Below are 19,689 nucleotides of genomic sequence, written 5' to 3'. Positions count from 1 at the left end.
GCAAACAAGGCTCCAACAGACAAACCAGAGGAAACCCTGGTCTCTGATGAAGGCAACCCCAAAGATGGGAACACGAAGACCCTCACAACAGCACACTGCTCTGCGTTTCCTGCAGGGCAACCAAGTCTCCCAGGAGACAGAGCTGGGGTTCCAGCACAGCATCCTGCTACGCACACACAGTGATCACAGGGCCATGGCAGGCAGTGGAGCATGCATGGGTGAGTGCAAGTAAGGGAACGCATGAATGAACGCGTGCCTGGGAGTGCTGCAGAGAAGGGGCTCCCCCGATGCCCACACAAACCTTCTAGCACCTTGCAAACTCTCTCTCTCTGTTGCAGTCCAGTGGAAAATCATGTGGAAAAATACAGGCACAGGGTCAGGTCTTGAAATTTGTCTTTTTAATAAAAAGGCACCTATAAAACAGGTCAATACATTACAGGCAGCACAGATACCCAAAAACAAGCCTAAAAATTGTTTCAAATGAAAACCAATAAGATGTCTTCACATATTGTATTTATATATTTATATTTATATATATATTTATATAATGGTACAAAATGACTGGGGAAGTTTCTCCATGGGATGACAGAGAACAGGTCAGTCAACTTTACCTCAATGTGAAAGCTAATTCCAGATGTGTGATTATCCAACATACTGAAAGATGCAGATTCCTAGCATTTGCTTTTTTGGAGCTGGAAAAACATGGCAAAGTCATGGCTAAAAGATGGGCAAACCTTCTACTGCGATTAGGTGGAGTCAGTACACAGAACTCAAGGTGAGGAGCCGAGCAATAAACTACAAGACACAAGACTAGACACAGGTCACGGCAGCGGGCAACCAGCTGATGGCAAACCTTGCCTGAGTCTAACAAGGACTGGCTGTCACTGAGCCTCCAAAGGAACTCCTGCCACACTGCTGTTCACAGACATGGTTGGGAGCAGCGCCCAGGGCACAGGGGTGTTAGGCAGCATTTCTTCTTCCCATTGTTCAGCCATCACAGTGGTAGGGGTAGGGCTGGCTCCAGGGCAGTGAGATTTTGCAGAAGAGCACCAACTGCTGCTCCAGAGTCCTCAGCTCTGACCTAGCATCAGGATTCCTTCTATATCCAGGGCAGCTGAGTCAAAAGGCTTATTGGTCACTGAAGGACAGGTCTTCCTCCTGTTGCCAGGCAGAAACAGCATCACACTGCCATGTCCCTGTGAGCGCTCAGCACTAGTCTTCTGAGCACTGCACAGCATGTGCCACAAGCCTGCAGGCTCCTGCTGATACAGGGACAATGCGCTGCTGACACAGTGAGGACTTCTGTGTCGGGCTGGACAAAAGGGACAACAGGGAAAGTACAAACACATGGAGAGCTCAACCAGGCTAAAACAAAAGCTATCTACAGGCAGACAAAAAAACTTCCATATAGAAAATGGTATGGCTTCAAATTAGCCAAGACTTGCTGGTAGGTGATGAGCAAAGTTTGGGATTATAATGGTATTTGGATGTTTCTGACAAGCTACCAGCAGCCAACAGCCTGAAGAGCAGCCAAGAGAAGCTACAGCCTTTCAGGCAAGTCAAGCTTAGAAAGAGCTACATCTGTTTGAGCCACATCCTCCTGCCTGAAACACACACTGAAAGGACCAAGAATCCAACCAGCTAACAAGTCAGGTCCAAAGCCTGAGCTGAAGATTATTCTTCTGCTCTGTCTCAGGAGGAGCAGAGAACTTCTCATGATTGTTCCTGTTTAACCACTTCAATCCATGTTACTTGCTCACACTGTATACAACAAACCTCTACAAAGCAGGAGACTAGAGCAGGATCCTTCCTCAGATCCAAACCCATGCTTCTCACCCACCACTACAAAATGCCCCAAAGCTTCAGTGTATTCTTAACTGGACTTTATGATTCCATCTTCTCACAGACTGGATCAAGACAACTGCTGGGCTGACATTTCAGCACCCACCAGCCTTTCCAAACAACTTGCAACCTGATAAAAAGCGTTGCTGTTCACTCACTACTTGGCAATCTCCCTTTCCAAAGCCCTCTCCTCCTGGCAACAGCAAGTTGCAAAAGATGAGCTCTGTTATAAGAGAGGTAGTGTGTTAAGCCTGGCTCTGCAGAGATAATCCTCCAACTGTGTGCCCCAGGTTCACCACTGGATACTGGAATTGCAGGTCCTCACAGAGGTCCAGAGATACTGTGATGTGTGCAGAAACGTGCATGCATCATGACACATTCCCCTCTGTGAAAAAACATGAGAGCTGCATGCAGGAAGACCTTATGGAGTACAGGATGGAGAGGGTGGAGTGCATCCAGAAAAGCCAGAGTTGTCCAAATGGCATGCTTTTGCCAGCCTAGGAATGAGAGATTGCAACTCAACTTGGCCTCTTCCATCTGAAGCATAGGACGGCCATGCTGCTGACACTGAACGCTGAGGTAGAGTATTGCACTCAAGGACAGGTCCTCTTCAAGAGCTGGACCTCTCCTGTGCCACAGGGCAGGGCTGCTGCCAGTAGCTCAGGTTATCATGGAGTGAAGACTGCCTGCTAAACTCTACAGATGAAGGACTGACAAGCACAAGGAAAACCTGGGAAAGCATTCAATGGCAGGGAAGCAGGACACAGTGGTGAAGGGTAATAGACTGGTGTAGGAAGGCTGCAGAAGATCAGGGTTCCCAGCTAGCCTCTCCTGGAAGCACTGAAATGCATCACCTTGCTCACCTCAAAGCCCATCTGTCCCTACCCACCATAACATCTTGCCTACAGGGGACATAGCATGAAGGGAAGAGAAGGGACTAGAGGTGACAGAGCTGATCAAGACCTTCAGGTCCAGCACATTACCATCTGTGAAGCCCAGATTCTTCATGCTTCTCCAGCTGAAGGGCCAGCATCCTTCCCATCCCAAACACAGCAGCTTCTCCAGAGAGCAGCAACAGCTGCATCCTCTAAAACTGTGGCCTCTGCCCTGCCAGATGATCACCGCTCCAGCAGCATTTCACTGGGGCTAGAGCTTGGCGGCCTCCCCCGGCCCAATGGTCCTTGGTCAGTGGTTGTGTTGGTGTACTCAGCATAGTATCCATGGGACCTGAGATCTGCATGACACTGCACCACCCCTTCTCCACACACATGCAAAACCATTCAGATTCGTGAATAACACAGGTCTGACAGAGTCACTCTACAAGGGGATCTCTCAACACCCTGTGCACCCTGGGGATCCTCCTGCCTCCTCCACGGAGAGATTTCAATCCTTGTACACTGTTGCCTTTAGCATGTTCTTTTCTTTCTGTTTTTTAAAACATGTTTTGAGGCTTCTATTAAAACACAGAAATACAGGACAATTAAAAACCAGCACAAATTTTGCCTTTCCCAGCAACCTATTTACAGCTAGTTCCAAAAACCCTCTTGCACATTTTGGTTGTTTAAAAAGGAAGGACAAAAAAAAGAGAGAGGAAAAAAGGGCAAGAAAAACACTAGACGGAGGAAAACCATAAGTGAAAACTTTACAAACTGCCACAAGGTCTGGATGTCCCTGGTTGCCACTCAGGGTTCAAAGTAACAGCCCCACTCCCAGCCTCTTCACCCTCCCCTTCCCCAAAAAAGAAAGGAAAAAGAAACCCAATTCACATCAAGTTTACTGCACATCTGGTTTGCTGTGTAGAGGCAAATCCGATATGAAAAGCATCCCACGTGGTGTCCTCCATTGGCATTGGCCCCCAACCCGCCCCCAGAGAAAGGTTTAAAAATGTTTGTAGGCGGAGCCCCATCCCTGCCCCAGCCCTGAGGGCCAGTCAGGGTTAAAAAGGCAAGTTCGCCATGTTCCCAGGCCCAGGGATATAACTCATCTGGCTGTCCAGGGAGACACTCCTCTGCCTCATCTGGTGTGTGACCATGAGGTTCTGCTGAGGCGGGGGGCCCATGAGAGAGCCCTGAGGTGACATCATATGTCCTGTCTGGGCATACATCTCCCCTGACACAGACATGCTTCTCTGCTTGGCCTGCATCAGCATGAAATTCTGCTGGGCCATCAGGCTCTGCTGCGGAGACATCATGCCCTGGTGCATGCTATTGCCCATCATGCCTTGCTGGGGCGGTATGCCTGTCCTGCCCAGCATGGGCACTTGTCCAGGATGGCACAAGGGCATGCTGAGTCCCCTCTGCACGCCCTGCTGCCCGGGGAGGCTGGGAGCATTCATACCTGGACGCACGGGGGGCTGCTCAGCCATCATGTTCTGCAGGTTCATGAGGTGAAGGTTGGAAGGCTGAGATTTGGGTGCCTGGCTGTCGCTCTTGGGGAAATACTGCAAGGTGCTGCTTGGCTTCTCTGATGGGATGATCCTGGACAGGTCAAACTCCGGGATCCCCGTGGGCGTGGGGCGGATGACCTCGCTGAGCTCGGGGTCGTTCAGCACCGACGCCACTCCAGGAAGCACGGGCGGGTAGGGATCACCAATCCGAGGAGGGATGTTCTTGCCCATCATGTGCTGCTGAGGGGGCATCTGGCCAGGCTGCTGGGAGGGAAGGTCCTCAGGTGGCAAGGGCATCCCTGGCGGGTAATGCTGCTGCATCCCAGGGCCACCTCCTGCACTGGGGGCCATGGGCATGCCTCCGGCAGGAGATGGCATGGCATTGTGGGGCTGCTGCATGCGGGGGAACACGAGCTGGTTGGAAGGAATCATCTGTGAACTGTTGGGCACAGGGCCACACTGCTGGTTCAATGAGTCCTGGGGACCCGGGGGCAGCATCATGGGGTTCTGGGGGGGCACGCCCGCCCCTGGCCCACTTGGATGCATAGGAATGTTGGAGCCCAAAGGGTTTGGGGAGGACATCATAGAGGTGGGGGGTGGTTCATGGGAAAGGGGCTGCTGACCAGGTAGGTTCATTCCCATGGGGCTCTGAGCGGATCCAGGCCCCACAGAGTTCAAGTGCAGTTGATTTGGCTGATTCCCCGTCACGCCTAAGGACAGGAAAAAGAGAGAAGAGTTAACCCCTCCTACAGACCTTTCAGGGCTGTAAAATCCACATCCTGAGAGCCTGCAAAGCAGTCCTGCTCAGAATGCCCTGAGCATGGAGCATGATGCTCAGAAAGCAGCCCCAAGATGGGCTTACAAAGCACCAACATGAGGAAGAACCGTCTCCAACTCCAGCTCCTCAACCCCACAAGCACCAGAGGGCTCTTCCAGCTTCATCCAGTCCCATGCCAGATTTGTAATTTCTTACATTCCCCTGATTTTAGAGTCCTGACTGGCTCTGTGTGTGCCTTACATCATGGTCTCATCAGGGCTCTCAGCTACCTGAAAGGCAGCAAGGAGTGACCCTTCACCCCTGCCTGCCACAGGGTTTGCCACCCAGCAAGCTCCAGTGACCACACAACCTCGGGTGCTAAGGAGGAAAAAAGCAGAAGAGTCAGCGGCCCGGCACAGGTGCTGTCTGGGCGGGAAAGTCTGTGCCCATCAGAAAAGCAGAGCAGCCATCAATGCTTGTGGAGGCAGCCAATGCATTTGCATGCCTTGCGGTCAACCTAAGTGACTGCTCAGCAGTGAAAGAGTCAAAAAGTTGATTTTTCATTTCCAAAACCGACAAAAATATTTATCAGACGGCTTTAGACCCCTAAATCAAGTGGTAGAGCATGTTGGAATTCCCCTTTGAGCTGGTCACCACGTGACCAAAAACACTCATTTGCCTAAATGTCCTCACCAGTGCCACCAGTTAGTGGAGCGTATCTGGCCTACTGAAATCACAACTGTGCTACAACACAGCCTTGCCTGTGCAGGCACTTGGGCTCCACTCAAAACACCAGATTCCCAAGCCCCAGTCAGAGCATCCCTGTCCCACTGCACAGGAACACAAGGGCTCTAAGCAGGAGACCTCTGCCTGCAAGTTCTGAACCTGACAAAACTCCGGGAGCCATGAAAACTTGGGCCAAATACATCTCCATGGTAAAGGTAAAAAACTTCCAGGTCTTGTGGAAGGAGGACTCCTCAAGCCAGACCAGCTCACGTCCTTCCACCCAAGCCAAAAGCTGATGGACAGGCTGGGCAGAGGGCAGGGAATTGCACAGACTGTTACAAACAAGGGGAAATTTATGCTATGTGACATGGCAGTCATGGGGAGATCAGAGTTCCTAATACTTTCTCCACCCGCTGCCTCAGGTTCACTGGCAGCCACAAGACAGTCTGACCCCTTGCAAGCCCACCTCCAGAAGTAGATACCTGACATACTTCCAGGTGGGAGCATAGGCCTGTCTGGCAGCAGCTCATCATCAGAGGTGGCGATGGTTTTGATGGCATTGTGGTACAGTGGTGTGGAGCTGGGCATGGCATACTTGGACATCTGGGACATCATCAGTGAGAGGGGGTTCTGGGAAGGGGATGGATCTGGAGAGGAAGTAAAAGGCATGTTTGGATTCATGGTGCTAGAGGTGTTGCTGGCTGGTGCAGAAGAGCTGCTCCGAGGCCCAGAAGGGAGAGAACCTGCAAGAATGAGAGAGATGAACTTAGTATGGTCCACATGCAATGGCTTGCTCCCACCAAAGAGCAACCCTGGCCTCTGGCCACTATGACCAGAGGAGGCTGCAAAGCACAGAGCTGGCACAGTGCCGCACTCTCTGGACTCTGAGAAGGCTCATGCAGAGACCCTGCTCCAGAGCAGTGACAGACTTCCACTGAAACCTGCCCCTGACTGCCCAGCACAGACACAGCATTTGCTGCATGTGTCACAGATCTACCTGAAAAGGCCCTGTTTGGACTCCTGGGAAAACATACTTGCTCTGCGAGATGCAAAGCCAGGCACAGGAACGCATGTCTTCCTGTTCCAGAGAGAGCTTGTGGGCTGGAGAGAAACCCTGTCCACGCACTCATCAAAACTAAGCACAGACATGCACTCGCATACAAGACACCCAGCATACCCTGCTCCAGAGCTCCGATGGAAGCAGATGAGTTCATGTTGAGAGTCTGCTTGCTCTGGTTGACTCCTGGGCTGGGCATGGTGGCTTTGGGAGATGGCACCCAACCAGGGGAAGAAACAGCCATAGAAGGGGACTTCAGGCGGCTTGGTGAGCCAGTTGGAGACCGGACGTTGAGGGAAGAACTCATCACCTGGGGGGACTTGAGGGGTCCAGACTGGTTTGAAGGTGGCATGCTGATCATCTGCGAGGGTGTCTGTGGGGACTTGAGACTGGCAGATGGGGAGGTGACCAGTGGCGAATGCACCTGGCTAAGTGTGGGAGACTTGAGGTGACCCATACTGGGGGAATTCATCTGGTTGATGTTGATGGTGAGGTCAGAGGGCCGGCGGCCCAGCCCCCGGGAAGGTGCTGGGTGCATGTTGGCCAGGTTTCCCCCTGGTGTGGGAGTGGGATTGGAGACTGGAGGCAGAGGAATGTGGCTGAGTCTGGTGGTGCCACTGATGCTCCCAACAGGCATGGTGCCCTGCTCAGGGCTAAACATGTCTGAGCCACTGCCCATCTCCTGGGGCAGGTTGGGATAAGACCCTTGTGCTGTCGAGAAGCCTTGCTGTCCTTGGTTGGGGAACTGTGAGGGAATCATCATTTTCTGGGGTCCTGTTAGTATTGCACTGCCATTGCCATTCTGAGCCCTAACCCTGGCCAGCTCCTCAGGGTTCATGCCCTGGTGGGTCATCATTTCAGGGCCCCTCATCTTCTGGGACATCATCATCTGCTGCTGTGGGGTCATCTGGACATTGAGGTTCATGTTCATGTTCATATTGACATTCATGTTCATGTTGAGGTTGCCAGGGCCCATGGGTGTGTCCATGTCCCGAAGGCCTGACTGACTCATAGGAGGGCTCAGCATCCCCCGAGTGCCTGCAAAATCCATTCCCATTGGGGCACTGCTCAGGGTCTCACTCGTTATCTGCCCAGCAAACATGGATGGATCCATCTGCCTGTGAGCCTGCATCATCCTCTCCATTTCCATGCCCTGGCTCATGGAGTTGTTGGATATCCCCACAGGCCTCTGCATTGCCACTGGGCGTTTCTCCATGAGCTGATGCCGCAGAATCTCCTCTCTTGCACGGGGATTCATAAACCTTTCTGGGTCTCCTTGCCCTGGTGGGTAGGGCAAGGTGCCTTGTGGAAAGTTCCCAGGGCCTCCCATAGGAGACATATCATCGCTCCATCCCATGCTGGGCCTGACTGGCCTCTGCATGGCATTCATGGGCCCAAGAGCATCCAAGGGCATGTTCTGCATCCCTCCAAAGCCAGAGACTCTCTGCATTTGATTCCCAGGGAACCGTGGGCCAGGGAAGGGTGGCCCTCCCCGCAGCTGCAGAGGGTCCTGCACATCTATGGGTCCCCGCAGCTGGCTGCCCATCCCTGGTGGCCACTGCTCTCCAGGCTTGCTGTGGTAGGGTGGTGGAGGCCCACGCATCATCATGCTCCCCATCGACTGAGGGATCATGATCTCTTGCATGGGCCGGCCATGGATGCTGATCTGCTCCTCTTTCCGTCGCTTTTCCTCATAGTACTCTTCCTGCAACTTCCTCCAGGCCACTTGCTCTGGTGTCAGGCTGTCCTGGTTCAGCCGCTGCATCATCATGTTCATCTGCTGGCCCATGTCAGCACCAGGGTGGTGAGGCACCTCATGTTCCAGGCTGGGCCCACCAAGGCTCTGGGTCTGGGAGATCATGGACTGCAGAGGCTCTTCATACTTCTTGATGGTGGCAGGGGGCGCGGGGGGCTGGGCAGGGGCAGCCTGTGGCTGAGGGGCAGTGCCTCCCTCACCTGCATTTTGGCTGGATTTGAGGAAGGGCTCGGCCTCCCCGCTGCGCAGCAGCAGACGCTCAATGTCTCTCAGGGTCTGCAGAGAACGCTCTCGGTGCTCCAGCTGCTCCTTTGAGAGCCCTTCTGAGTTCATGGTGTTCCTGGGGCCCAGGCCTGCCTGCCCATTCCCCGCCATCCCTGGGCCCTCTCCAAGGAGGCTGGAGCTGGGTGTGGCAGAGGAGTCCACTTGCCCAGGCTGCATGGTGCTGGCAGATGCAGTGGGCGTATTTGGATGGTTACTTCCAGGCTGGTTGTTGCTGCTATTGTTCCCCAAAGAGTTGGGAGTCAGATCTCTCCGGCCATCTTCACTTGTCCCTTCCTGAGGCAGGCTGCTGGATGCAGGCAAAGGTGTTTGACTGATGGCCTGAGGTGGTGGGGCTGGAGGCTGTGGTGGGGGAGGCTGTGGCTGCGGTTGACTTGCTTGAGGAGCCAGTGGCTGGGACTGTGGAGTATTGGCAGCAGGAGGGTTAATTGGAAGTGGCTCAGCAACGCCCAGCACTTTAGGAGCAGGTGGTGCCTGGCAGAGAAAAGGGGAAGAAACTTGAGCAGGGAAAGATCCTAGGAAGGTATTCTTCCCTGCACCCTGCAGGAGACCTCTCTGTCCCAAAATGAAGCCTCATGGCAGTTCACCTTCATTTCTTGCAGGAAAAAAAATGTAGGTAACTACTACATGATCTAGGAACACACAAGCAGGTACGCTGCACACGTGGCTGTGGGGGAGCATGCCACGCCCCATCCCAAACTTGTCACAGCTGACAACAGCAAGGACTTGTGCCAAAGAGATTTTGCAGCAAAGCAGCTTCCCACCCCACTGAAATGGCATTCTGGCAACCCATTCTTTCACAGCTGAGCCAGGGGGTGGGGGAGAATGACCACATCAGACTGGAAGGGTAATAGTCATCAGCATGTGACAACAGGAGCGATTGCTTCACAGGTGGTATACCTGGTCTAGCTTTGCCCGCGGGACATTCTGTTGATGGTAGGCCAGAATGGAGTCAGCTCGGCCCTGCAGGACAGCTTCTGCAGCTCTGGGGAGAGAGCACAAATCACTTGAGAACAGGGCACTGCGCCCCATCCTACCCATCCAAGGCCCCAGCTGCCGCCTCTGTTCTTCAGTTCTACAGGAAGAAAGAAATCCCTAGAAGTAACCAAGAATGGGGAATGTTCTCAGAGTCCTCGGATATGTCCTGCACAGCCTCTAGTGAGGATCTCCAACAGACGATCACTTGCTGTTCAATTTCCCTCTTCCCACGTCCAGTGACAGGCTTTGCTTTGTGCCTGCTGCCCCCTAAGGTGGTTGTCACCAAGATGCATTGGAATCTCCCACACTGAACCTGTGATACAGCAGAGCTCTAAAACTAGGCTAGTTTTAACCTAGGCCAAACAGACTAAACTGACTTCTAAGACTCTGTGGCTAAGACAATGCAGGACACAAGAGAGGAGTTGTGTGGAGAATACCGTGTGTTACATTACACTCCCTGTCACACCCACCCCTTAGATACTTTCAAATCAGACCAGCAGCCCACACTGCAAGCAGAGAGACACAGATTTCTCCAGCTCTCTTGTGCATGCGGCAGGCAGGTGTGACAAGGCCGGCCAGGTGTGGCAAGGCCAGCCAATACCAGTGGAGGAGGTGTGGGGTTTACCGCTTACGTGTTAGCAAGCTGCGTTGTAAAGACGTAAACAAACTGTGAAGGCTGCTTCCCTGTTCCGCCGCCTCCGCCTCCTGAAGCCTCTGCCCGCAAGGCAGGGGCAGCACCATGGGGCACGCCGGAAGCGCTGCTCTCGCTCAGGTTAGGCAGCGGGTTGGACCCTGGGCCAAGCTGTGGGGCCGTGGACATCGCAGGATCTGCTACATTACAGCCTGGGGAGCAGAGAAGAGGAGCTGCCGGGCGCTGCTGCGGGGCCGCCAGCAGGCGGCAGCACCGGCCCGCCCGGCCGGGGCCGCTGGCAGTCGTCAGCCGTTATTAAGTAGGATCCGTAATTAATATTAGTAAGCGCTGCAATTACCAGAGGCATGCCTTGCCTTCCTCTACCTTAACCCAGCTGGCTCCCTGCTCCCCTCCAGCTGCCTCTCCCCATCGCAGCAGCCTCTGCAGCCCGACCCTGCCACCGCAGCATTCACACAGGAGACATCGCCGGGAACTCGGTGCGGGGACACTGGCGGTGCCTCGCTGCCAGCCCCTGCCCTTGGGCAGCCCCACCGTGACGCATTCCCGCCAGGCAGATCTGGGGGCAGGCTGACCCTTCAGCACTATCCCTTCCCGCGCAGGCTGCTCAGGCTGCGGACTGTGCCGAGAAGTGCAAGTGGATGTTCCAGAGACAATGGCAACAATGCACTGGCAGGCACAGAGGCCACTCTCTTCTTGCTTTTCTACACGTTCATGTTCTCTAACAGATCCCACAGGACCTTGCCCCATCTCTCAGATATTCTCCCTGTTACAGTTTGAAAGCAAAGTGAATTGTAGATACAAAATGTCAAAGAATGCTGGTGCTTTTGGAAAACAGAGGAGACCTACAGCTCATTGTCCCAAAAAGAGCACATCTCAGACCAGCTCAGCTCTGCCTGAACCACTGTCAAGACCCCAAGAGCCTCTTTACACTGAGCTGTCTTTACAACACAGCTGCAGAGAGAAAGGTGAGTGGCTTGGCAGAGATGCAGCTGCTGCAACAAGAGCAATGCACATTGCACTCTGGCTGCCACTATGACCAGGGTAGTGTGGCCAGAGCAACGTACAGCAGGGACATTCAACCTCAACACTTTTCCCTCCAGCATGTCTGTAGCATCTCCACCAAACAGGTCCAAGGCCTCACTGCATGGCAAACATTCTCACAGCACAATGATCACCAACTGCAATGGGCCCCACAACACTCGGCTAAGTGAGCAAACACAGGCAAAGCTAGCGTCATCAGCCCTCCTTATGAGCTGTAGGAAGGACCTGGATTTATTCAAGCTTCAGAGCGGTAAGGAGGCAGTGACTCACTGTGTGCACTGCTGATGGGTTTGTCGTCTTCCTCGCTGTCCGGCCCAGAGCACCATTCATCGCCGCTGTATGGCTGCTTCCTTTCCAGCACACACCGTCGCTTACTGCGGGGAGCCACCTCACCTGCAAAGGGACAGGGCCAGCAGAGGTGCTTAAGGGACTGAAAGGCTGGGGTCCTGCCCAGCTGGGTGCTGCGTGCTGGCAGCACCAACCCAACCAGGATGCACTGAGCAGTAAGCCTTAAGCTAACAGCTGCCCAACACTGGTTAAGAACCTGAAGCATCTGCTCAGTCTGGGCTCCTTGTCTTAGCAGCCAGATCGAGTGAGGCTTCCCTGTGAGAGTCAAAGGTTCAGAATGAGATGTATTTCTTACCACCTGAAAGGAATCTATGCACATAGGATGTGTCTACCTGCAGTTCCAAACTAGAGAGCTTTGGACATTAACCATAAATTTAAAGGGTCTGTGACTCAGCAATTTAAGGAGGGGAGGGCACATTCACATTCTTTGTAGGAACAAGAGACAGACTCTGCCCTTTGTCGACACCAATCAGGCAAGGGCCTTCATGCTCTCTTATAAACTTGTATGCTCCCTCCACGTGTCCACCCTCTCAGATGGGACTGATGCAGCTCAGAGAGGAAGTGGCTTGCCTAAAGGCACTTAGGGACTTGGGGAGAGCAATCAGACACAGGATTAATAACTTCCAGTCCTGTGCTTTAACTAATGAAACATTGTCTGGCCTTACTTTTTTTACATTGTCTTTTTTACATCATGACCATATTCACATGATCTGTCAGTGTATTAGGAACACAGGAGATTCAGGCATTTCTGATCAGGCCATTTAAATAATTTCCCTGTGGAAGTGTGGTTACAAGACAGCTCTGGGATAAAACTGCAAATGCTTATGATCGGTAGTGTATGGTTACCCCTGTAACACTATGAGGAGAAAGCCCTCCCAGTGCCAGGAAATTCATTCAGGTATATTCTACCTGTTGTTCCATGGCACAGCTCTGGCCTAAGGCAGTCAGGCAACATGACTTTGACTGTGAAAACAAATCCGTAGGGGCACAAGCCAGAACTGCAGCTCTGCGTCTGCAGACTGGGTGTGAGTCTTGGTTGGAACCAAGGGCACAACCAGAATTTCTCCCCCTACAACCGTCTGTGAGATGCTCAAGTATCCCACACAGCCACTGAGCACAGAGCTTGATGGAATGCAAGAGGTTAGAGGGAAGGCTGCTGAGGACAGGGTAGGCAAAGGGTTTAGAAGCACTGACTCAGCCCTTTTCCAGAAGCCACATGCTGTAACACAAGAGTTTTCCATTGCTGATGAAACCACAGAACTGTTCAGACTGTGACCCTTGCAGCAGTTCCTTGCTAACCATGACTGAGTCTTTGGGCAGCTGCAACACCACTAAGCAGCTCTATACCAACAACAAGAAGATAGAAAACAACTCAGTCTCAAGTTAAAAGTTTGCACATTGCACATGCAGGGGCATTTGGTGTTGTTTCAGTGAACTGTGCTGTTGCTTAGATGGCCTCAGTAGCCTGTGAAAACCAGTGCCAGATTCTGGGTGTAACAAATGGTTTAGGGAATGAAATGCAAAGCAAATGAGAATTCAGCCATTCTAGTTCAAAAACTGCAGATGTGACAAGCAGTGATGCAAAGTCACACAGGCAGCCAGGACAAGCCTGAACAGAAGACACAGCACAGAAACCAAAGATGCTCCCATCCCAAGTCCTGCCAGGATGTTTGTAGCAACTGAGAGGAGGACATGCTGAGGCAAGGTCTAGGAGGGCATTACCTTTTGATTCTGTGTCCTGTGATGGGGTGCTGGCTTCTCGCTGTTCTCCGGAGTCCACCGAGATGCTTCGTTCCCGCTTCACCTTGCCCTTCAAGGAGCTGAAGTTTGGGACAGTGTTCTGGCTGTTTTTCAGTCCAGAGTTGCCAGGGGAAATCTGAGTGGCCTTGCTGCCATGGCTGCCTGCCCCCACACCCTTTGAGCCCAAGTTGCAGGTGGGTGCTTGGCTCACATTGTGGTGCTGGGCCAGGGCACTGCTGCTGCCTGCCTTGCCATGGCTGGGCAGTTTGTTGTCAGGGTGCATTGGCTTGGCTAAAGCTTCCCACAGTGCCAGTGGAGGGAGCTCACAGGCCCTTCAATCAGAAATCTGCAAGAGAAAAGAGCAGAAAGTCAGCACAGTGCCCCTCACACGGGTGCAGCTGCTGGGGGCACAGCACACGACCAGTGCACTGGGGCTGTTACTTGGTCACAGGGCCAGACAAAGTCCATGGCAAGGCACAACCCAGAGCTGCTCATGCTGGGAATTAGCCCGGGCCCCTTCGAGCAAAAAATCCTGCTCTGCAGTTACTCACTCACATCATGACAAGCTGTAAACTCTCACCCAGGCATGGCAGACTTGCCAGTACTTCAAGAAACAGCCACAGACATAAGAGCCCTCATTTCAAAGGCCAAGATGAGAAATGGGTGCTCCATGCCAGCCTGGCCCTTTGGAGAGTAGAAGGATGCACAGAGCTATTTTGCAGGTGTTCCCAAAGACACCTTTGTGACCCTAGAGAGAAATTGAGTGCCCTACTGTTTTCAGCAATCCCCTTTGCTGATAAATAAGTTTCCTCTGTGCTGCAAAACACACAGAAGACAGCTAGACAACTGAGCAGACAGTCTTGACACAAGCTTATAAAGGGAAAACTGGGACAGAGCAGGGGACAAAGGTTGAGGCAACCGAGAAGGAGGCAGAGAAGGGTTCCAAGGCAAGGACAGAGCCAGGAAGTGCAGGCACTCATCAGACAAGCTCTGCTTCTCCCTGGGGCCAGAGGGACAGTTCCAGCTCCTGCTTTAAGGCTCTGGGTGTCCACTTTAGCAGGAGCTTCCAGACCAGCAGAATGATGCAATGTGCCACATACCTGGATGATGCTTTCCTGCTCAAAACCCAGCTTAGCTACCTGAATAGTCCCGCAGCCTGAGGCAGAGTTTGGCAGAGAAGAGGAGGTTAGGGCAGAACACAAAAGTTTCTGGGCTGAAGGACATGCATGCAGCTAAGCAATGCTGCAGCAGCCCTCCTTGCAGGATCTAGTTGCCTTGGCAGAGTCTCATGCTCACACCTGGAATATTCCCCTTGGAACTCTGCACAGGCACTAGAGATGACTGGGATGCAGCTCTGTATCACACTGTGTGCTCTGGAAGGCCACCACAAACCCTTGGTCCAACACACAACCCTAATCCTGTCACAGTAGTTTTTACTTCTTGAGGAAGCAGGAGGGAAGGAGAGTAAACCACATGTTCATGGAAGCTGAGGTATGCCTCTGTTTGCTCACATCTGCTATATGCTTTGCATGACACCCCAACAATGCACCCGAGAAGCTTCCCTGTGCACAGGCTGAGAAACTTCCCACCACACAAGGAAGGGGGTTGCTGTGGTCTGCTCTTCCCATTTGGACCATGCAGGCCAGATGCTGTGCACAGATTTCTTCTGCCACCCAGGCACAGGAAGCACCAGCTCCAGACCAAACCCTAGGTGTATAGATATAACCGCAAGAGCTCAGCAGCACTACACATGCTGCTCCTGGCTTGCTAAAGGTGAGCCTGGAGACGCCACTAGCAAAAGCCAAGTGCTTGCTGTGCCAGGGCAAATCACTGCACCTTTGCAAAGAAAGCAGAGTGAAGCACATTTGGCAGATCCATAATCCGCAAAAGATTGCCATCGCCAACAAGGCACAGGCTGCAGCCCATCAGGCACTGTGAGGGAGTCCTGTGCTTGCAGAAAGGGTCGCCTCAGCACCTGGCTCCCTGCAAGCTGAGCCAGGGGCTGATGGCATGCTATGCAAACATGTGGCACAGCTCAACCAAGCATTCTTCCTTAGTTATGCATAGCTTGGCCTATCACTGCTTCCCAGCTAGGAGTTGTTAGTTGCTCCCTTCTCCTCCACCTCCGCCCCACACACCTCGGTGAGGGCTCTGCTCTAGCCAGGAGGAAGAGCTACGGCACTGATTAATTTTCACAGCACATAAGGGAGTTGCTAGCCCTTTAAGTGTCAGCCAGTCTCGCTTGCTCGCTCTTGTTCTCCAGAGACCTATTAATAGCAGTTGGAAAGATCACATCACTCTCTGGATATTTATACCCCTCATTCCACACCAGGAGAGATTTATGTCAGAGCTGCTGTCCCAGTGCCTGCCCAATTGCTCTGTCAAACCTCTTGCAGGGGGAGGGGAGCTGAGCGGGGAAGGAGACACAGAGAGGGCAAGCAGGGAGGAGGAGAAGGTCCATATGGCACAAGCTGCAGCATTAAGCACACATGCTGCCTGCAGTCGCTGGCTGGCCAGCCACAGGGAGCCTTCAGCCCCACTGGAAGAGGCTGCTGCCAGACAGCATTCCAGAAAGCAAGCCCTGCAGCAGCTCCTGCTGCTGGTGGCCCAGAGGCCCTCCCCCACCTCTGCTTTGCTGCACTCACAATCCCTGCAACACTCTGCACCACAGTCCTGAGGGTCACAAAGCCACTGATGATGGCATTGTGTGGCTGCACCCGCTGAGGACGTGCTTCCATTTCAACAGAAGCTTGGGAGATCCAGGTCTGCCTGCACATCTGCACAGGCATGATATTGCGTTTGTAACAGATCCCAAAATGCTTCACTGAAAATGTGACTGCTCAGCAGCACTGCAGCACACCCCTAGCAAAGCCCAGCACGGTGAATACTTCAGGGAGGGAGGAAGAAGTCTGGGGCCCTGAAAAGCCGACACCTGCAGAGTCCAGAGATACACCTCCTGTCCCCCTGGTTCTCAGGTGAGACTGCACGGAACAACACACCTCGATCCCGAAGGACCTGGTAGTTGCCATGATAAAACGTTCAGGCACTGCCTGCAGTGTGGATGAGCCTCATCAGCTGCGAGGTTCCTCCAGAACATAACATTTGGGGGGGACCTACCTTCTTTCTTTATTTTGGATTAGGCTGCTGCTCCAGGCAAGTCATTCAAAACCTTGCCTGAAGCAGGATTGAAAGCTACCCTGGGCTGACAGAGGGATCTGGCTAAACTTTGGAAAACCTTCCTCTTCTAGTGACCACTCAGAGGGATAACACTTGCCTCACAATTCCTAATGGGACAAATGCCAGAAGCAGCTGCCTGAAGATTGTGCTCTGCTTTCAGGAGTAGCAACAGCTGGATTCTGTTGCAGATGGATAGCAGGGATCCGCCTCAGCCTCTTATCTGTCTGGCCACAGCATAACAACAGGCATCTCGACTGCTGTAAGCTCCTTCCCCACACCCTGAGACTCAAACTAGATTTGAGCAGGCGTGCCATACATCTGGGCCACAGGAGATAACTAACTAGAAAGTAGATACAGTGACACCAGCAGACAAACAATTCAAAACATCTTGAGAAGAACATGACAAAAAGAAGACTGCACAGAAATCTGTCCTTCTCGGCAATTTAGCAACACACCCACTCCATCCTAGTAGTTTTTAAAACAATAGCAAACTTAATTCCCAGTCCTGCTTTCTGCCCCTGGCTACCACCAATCCGAAGCAAGATGCCTGGGTTTTGGGTGCCTTGATTCCACCATCATTACACAGGGGGACAACCCAGCCAACCTCATGCAGGGAGGGAGGCTTTCAAGGCACAGCAAGTATCTGTTGAACAAAGGGCTACATCCAAATGCAGACAGTGTTTGCACCTGAAAAGTCACAGCTTTAATCAAAGTCTGGGACCTTAGTAGACAAGAAATCTTGAAACAAAACAACATAAACTGCTTTCAGGAAGTCTTCTCTAGTACAGTGTGAACAGCAGCAGAGGGAGAGGAGTAAGCTCTGGCAGGAGAGACTGGGCTGACATATTTGGAATCTGAGAATTGCTAGTTGACAGTTGAAGAAACCTGAACCCTCCCCGCCCCATTCCCGGAAGACTTTTTCTGGTGAATCATGCTCCTGCTCTCTCCACAGGACGATAACATGGATTCCCAACACAGCTGCAAAGATGAGGAGCCCATCTCTGCCCCCAGCCTTGCAGCTTCCACATCTGGGAGTTGGCTGGCATTGCTGCTGTATTATCCCTCTTGGGAGAAGGCACAAGAGAGGAAGCCAGGACAGCAGAGCCACGATGATTCAAAAAAGAAGGTGCTTCACCACACCTCCCTCCCATCAGAGGCTGGGAAAAGCTCTTGTGAAACTCAGAAGACTACCCAGCTGAGCACACACAGTGGATACCAGAATCCACTGAGCTGTGCTGTGTGTTCCACAGCTCACAAAACCCAACATTCAAAACAGGTTATGACACGGTGATGCAACACACAAAGTCATCGAACCCTTCTCTGCCAGCCTGTCCAGGAAGTAACAAAACCAGATTACTATTGCAAACACCCTCTAAGTACATAACCTATGCTGATAACCACCCAATCACTCACTACAAGATGCAATCTTGACCAATCCAATCCAAATCCCGTGGACACCACCACAAACTCATGCTGAACACCTTGGCTTTGGAAATGAGAGGTCCTAAGCAAGCTGAAGGGTTTCTTGAAGAAAGACATTATGCAGAGAACAGCAGGAGAGACTCCAGAAACCCACTGCTCCTTCGTGACATACTGTGCACTCCAAATCTGGATGAGATCCCCAGCACATGACCCAACATCTAGATCCTAGATTACCAGTCCTCCCAGGGTTAACAGCAGAAGGGGTTGAACACCTCAAAAAAATATCATACTACATCAGTAAAGTCAGTGTATTTCATGAAGGGAAAGACTACGACAAACTTTCCAGAAGTGAGATTTCTGACGTATGAGACCCTTGAATCATTTATGATTTGAGAGAAGACCAGAATCAGAAACTTGAGCTTTCCCATGCAAAAATCATTGTTTCAAAACAATAATTTTCACAAAACCATTCAACAGGTTTCGAGTCTGTTTCAGTGAGAAACAACCCCCCCAAAACCAGCAGTGAAACAGCATTGCTGTCAGCCAGCCAGCTCCAGCCAAGAGTCAGGTGGGTTCCAACACCCAGATGAGCCTGAAAGCGACCCGAGCCCAACAAGCTGCAAGACAGTCCAAGACAATGCGCTCCACAGCAGCCAGTGACTGCAGGAGCATCCCCCGGCCCCAGCAGGGCAACACCTGCCCGAGAGTGCTCATCACCAGCAACAACAGCTTCAACTCAGGCTGCTGCTGCTAAAGGCACTCTCATTTAAGCTTTGCTTTGGCCAGAGAGACTCAGACACTTGAAGACAGGGAGTTCTACCAGGCAACTCTGCTGACAAGGGTCATCTGTTTTGAATGTGTCACGAAATTATCTCACCCTTATATTATCAGACTGATAAAGTAGAGAAGCCCTTTTTCACTCATATTTATTTCTTGGATCCTTCTCATGCCCTTTTAAATGGCAGAAAAGGTGGTGCTCTCGACAGGTGTATGGGAGGGTTCTACCTACAAGACCTGCAGAGAGAACTTAGTGCTCTTTGGAATCCTAGCAGTTCTTCAAGTCGTTTTGGCAGGCCCTGCTGATCTCCTGTCACTTGGAGCTGTCTTGAGAAAGATGAATTTCTGTGGGGCTACTTGGCCACAAGTCTCAAAGGTCTTTAGTAGAACAAAACCTCACATTCATGTTCCCTTCCACCTGGAGACACATATCCCATGTAACGTGGCTGGAAGCTGAGGCTCAGAGACAGCAAGGTGAATCAGGAATGCCATTTGCTTTCTGACCAGCACCCTACAACCTCTCTCCTGTAACAGCTTCAGCCCAACCACGGTTAGAAGACCTCTTCTAGCCCTTACTTGTCCCCCTAGTTCAACAGTTTCTCCCACTCCTCTCCTCCTTACTGCAGCACCAGCCAGAGCCTGGTTTCCTATCCTGCGCTGAGGGAGTTTCCAGGTCTAACTCTAAATTTGCAGATCCTTCTAGCTTCCCAGTTCAACTAGTGTATTCCCTACAGAAACCCTGCACGTG

At 52.2% G+C, this 19,689-nt stretch overlaps 1 protein-coding gene across 3 annotated transcripts in view; it reads right to left on the bottom strand.

Annotated features, from left to right (window-relative positions):
• Positions 1–376: 376 nt before the first annotated feature.
• The window catches only part of BCL9L (BCL9 like), a 47,270-nt gene continuing 27,957 nt past the window's right edge, over positions 377–19,689 (bottom strand). Inside the window, exons 2-9 of one of the 3 annotated variants that reach the window (XM_058041223.1) lie at positions 13,548–13,911; positions 11,748–11,870; positions 10,417–10,627; positions 9,707–9,791; positions 6,889–9,280; positions 6,194–6,454; positions 4,180–4,938; positions 377–1,158 (exon numbers count right to left, since the gene is read on the bottom strand). In XM_058041223.1, coding sequence (XP_057897206.1) covers positions 1,136–1,158; positions 4,180–4,938; positions 6,194–6,454; positions 6,889–9,280; positions 9,707–9,791; positions 10,417–10,627; positions 11,748–11,870; positions 13,548–13,848 — 4,155 coding nt within the window. In that variant the 5' untranslated portion in view covers positions 13,849–13,911 and the 3' untranslated portion in view covers positions 377–1,135. Of the gene's footprint in view, positions 4,939–6,193; positions 6,455–6,888; positions 9,281–9,706; positions 9,792–10,416; positions 10,628–11,747; positions 11,871–13,547; positions 13,912–19,689 lie in introns of all 3 variants that reach the window. The other 2 variants (XM_058041220.1, XM_058041221.1) reach the window with 2 other exon arrangements.

Source organism: Melospiza georgiana, chromosome 27 (assembly GCF_028018845.1).
Source record: "Melospiza georgiana isolate bMelGeo1 chromosome 27, bMelGeo1.pri, whole genome shotgun sequence".
NCBI lineage: Eukaryota > Metazoa > Chordata > Aves > Passeriformes > Passerellidae > Melospiza > Melospiza georgiana.
This window is presented reverse-complemented; position numbering and strand designations above follow the sequence as displayed.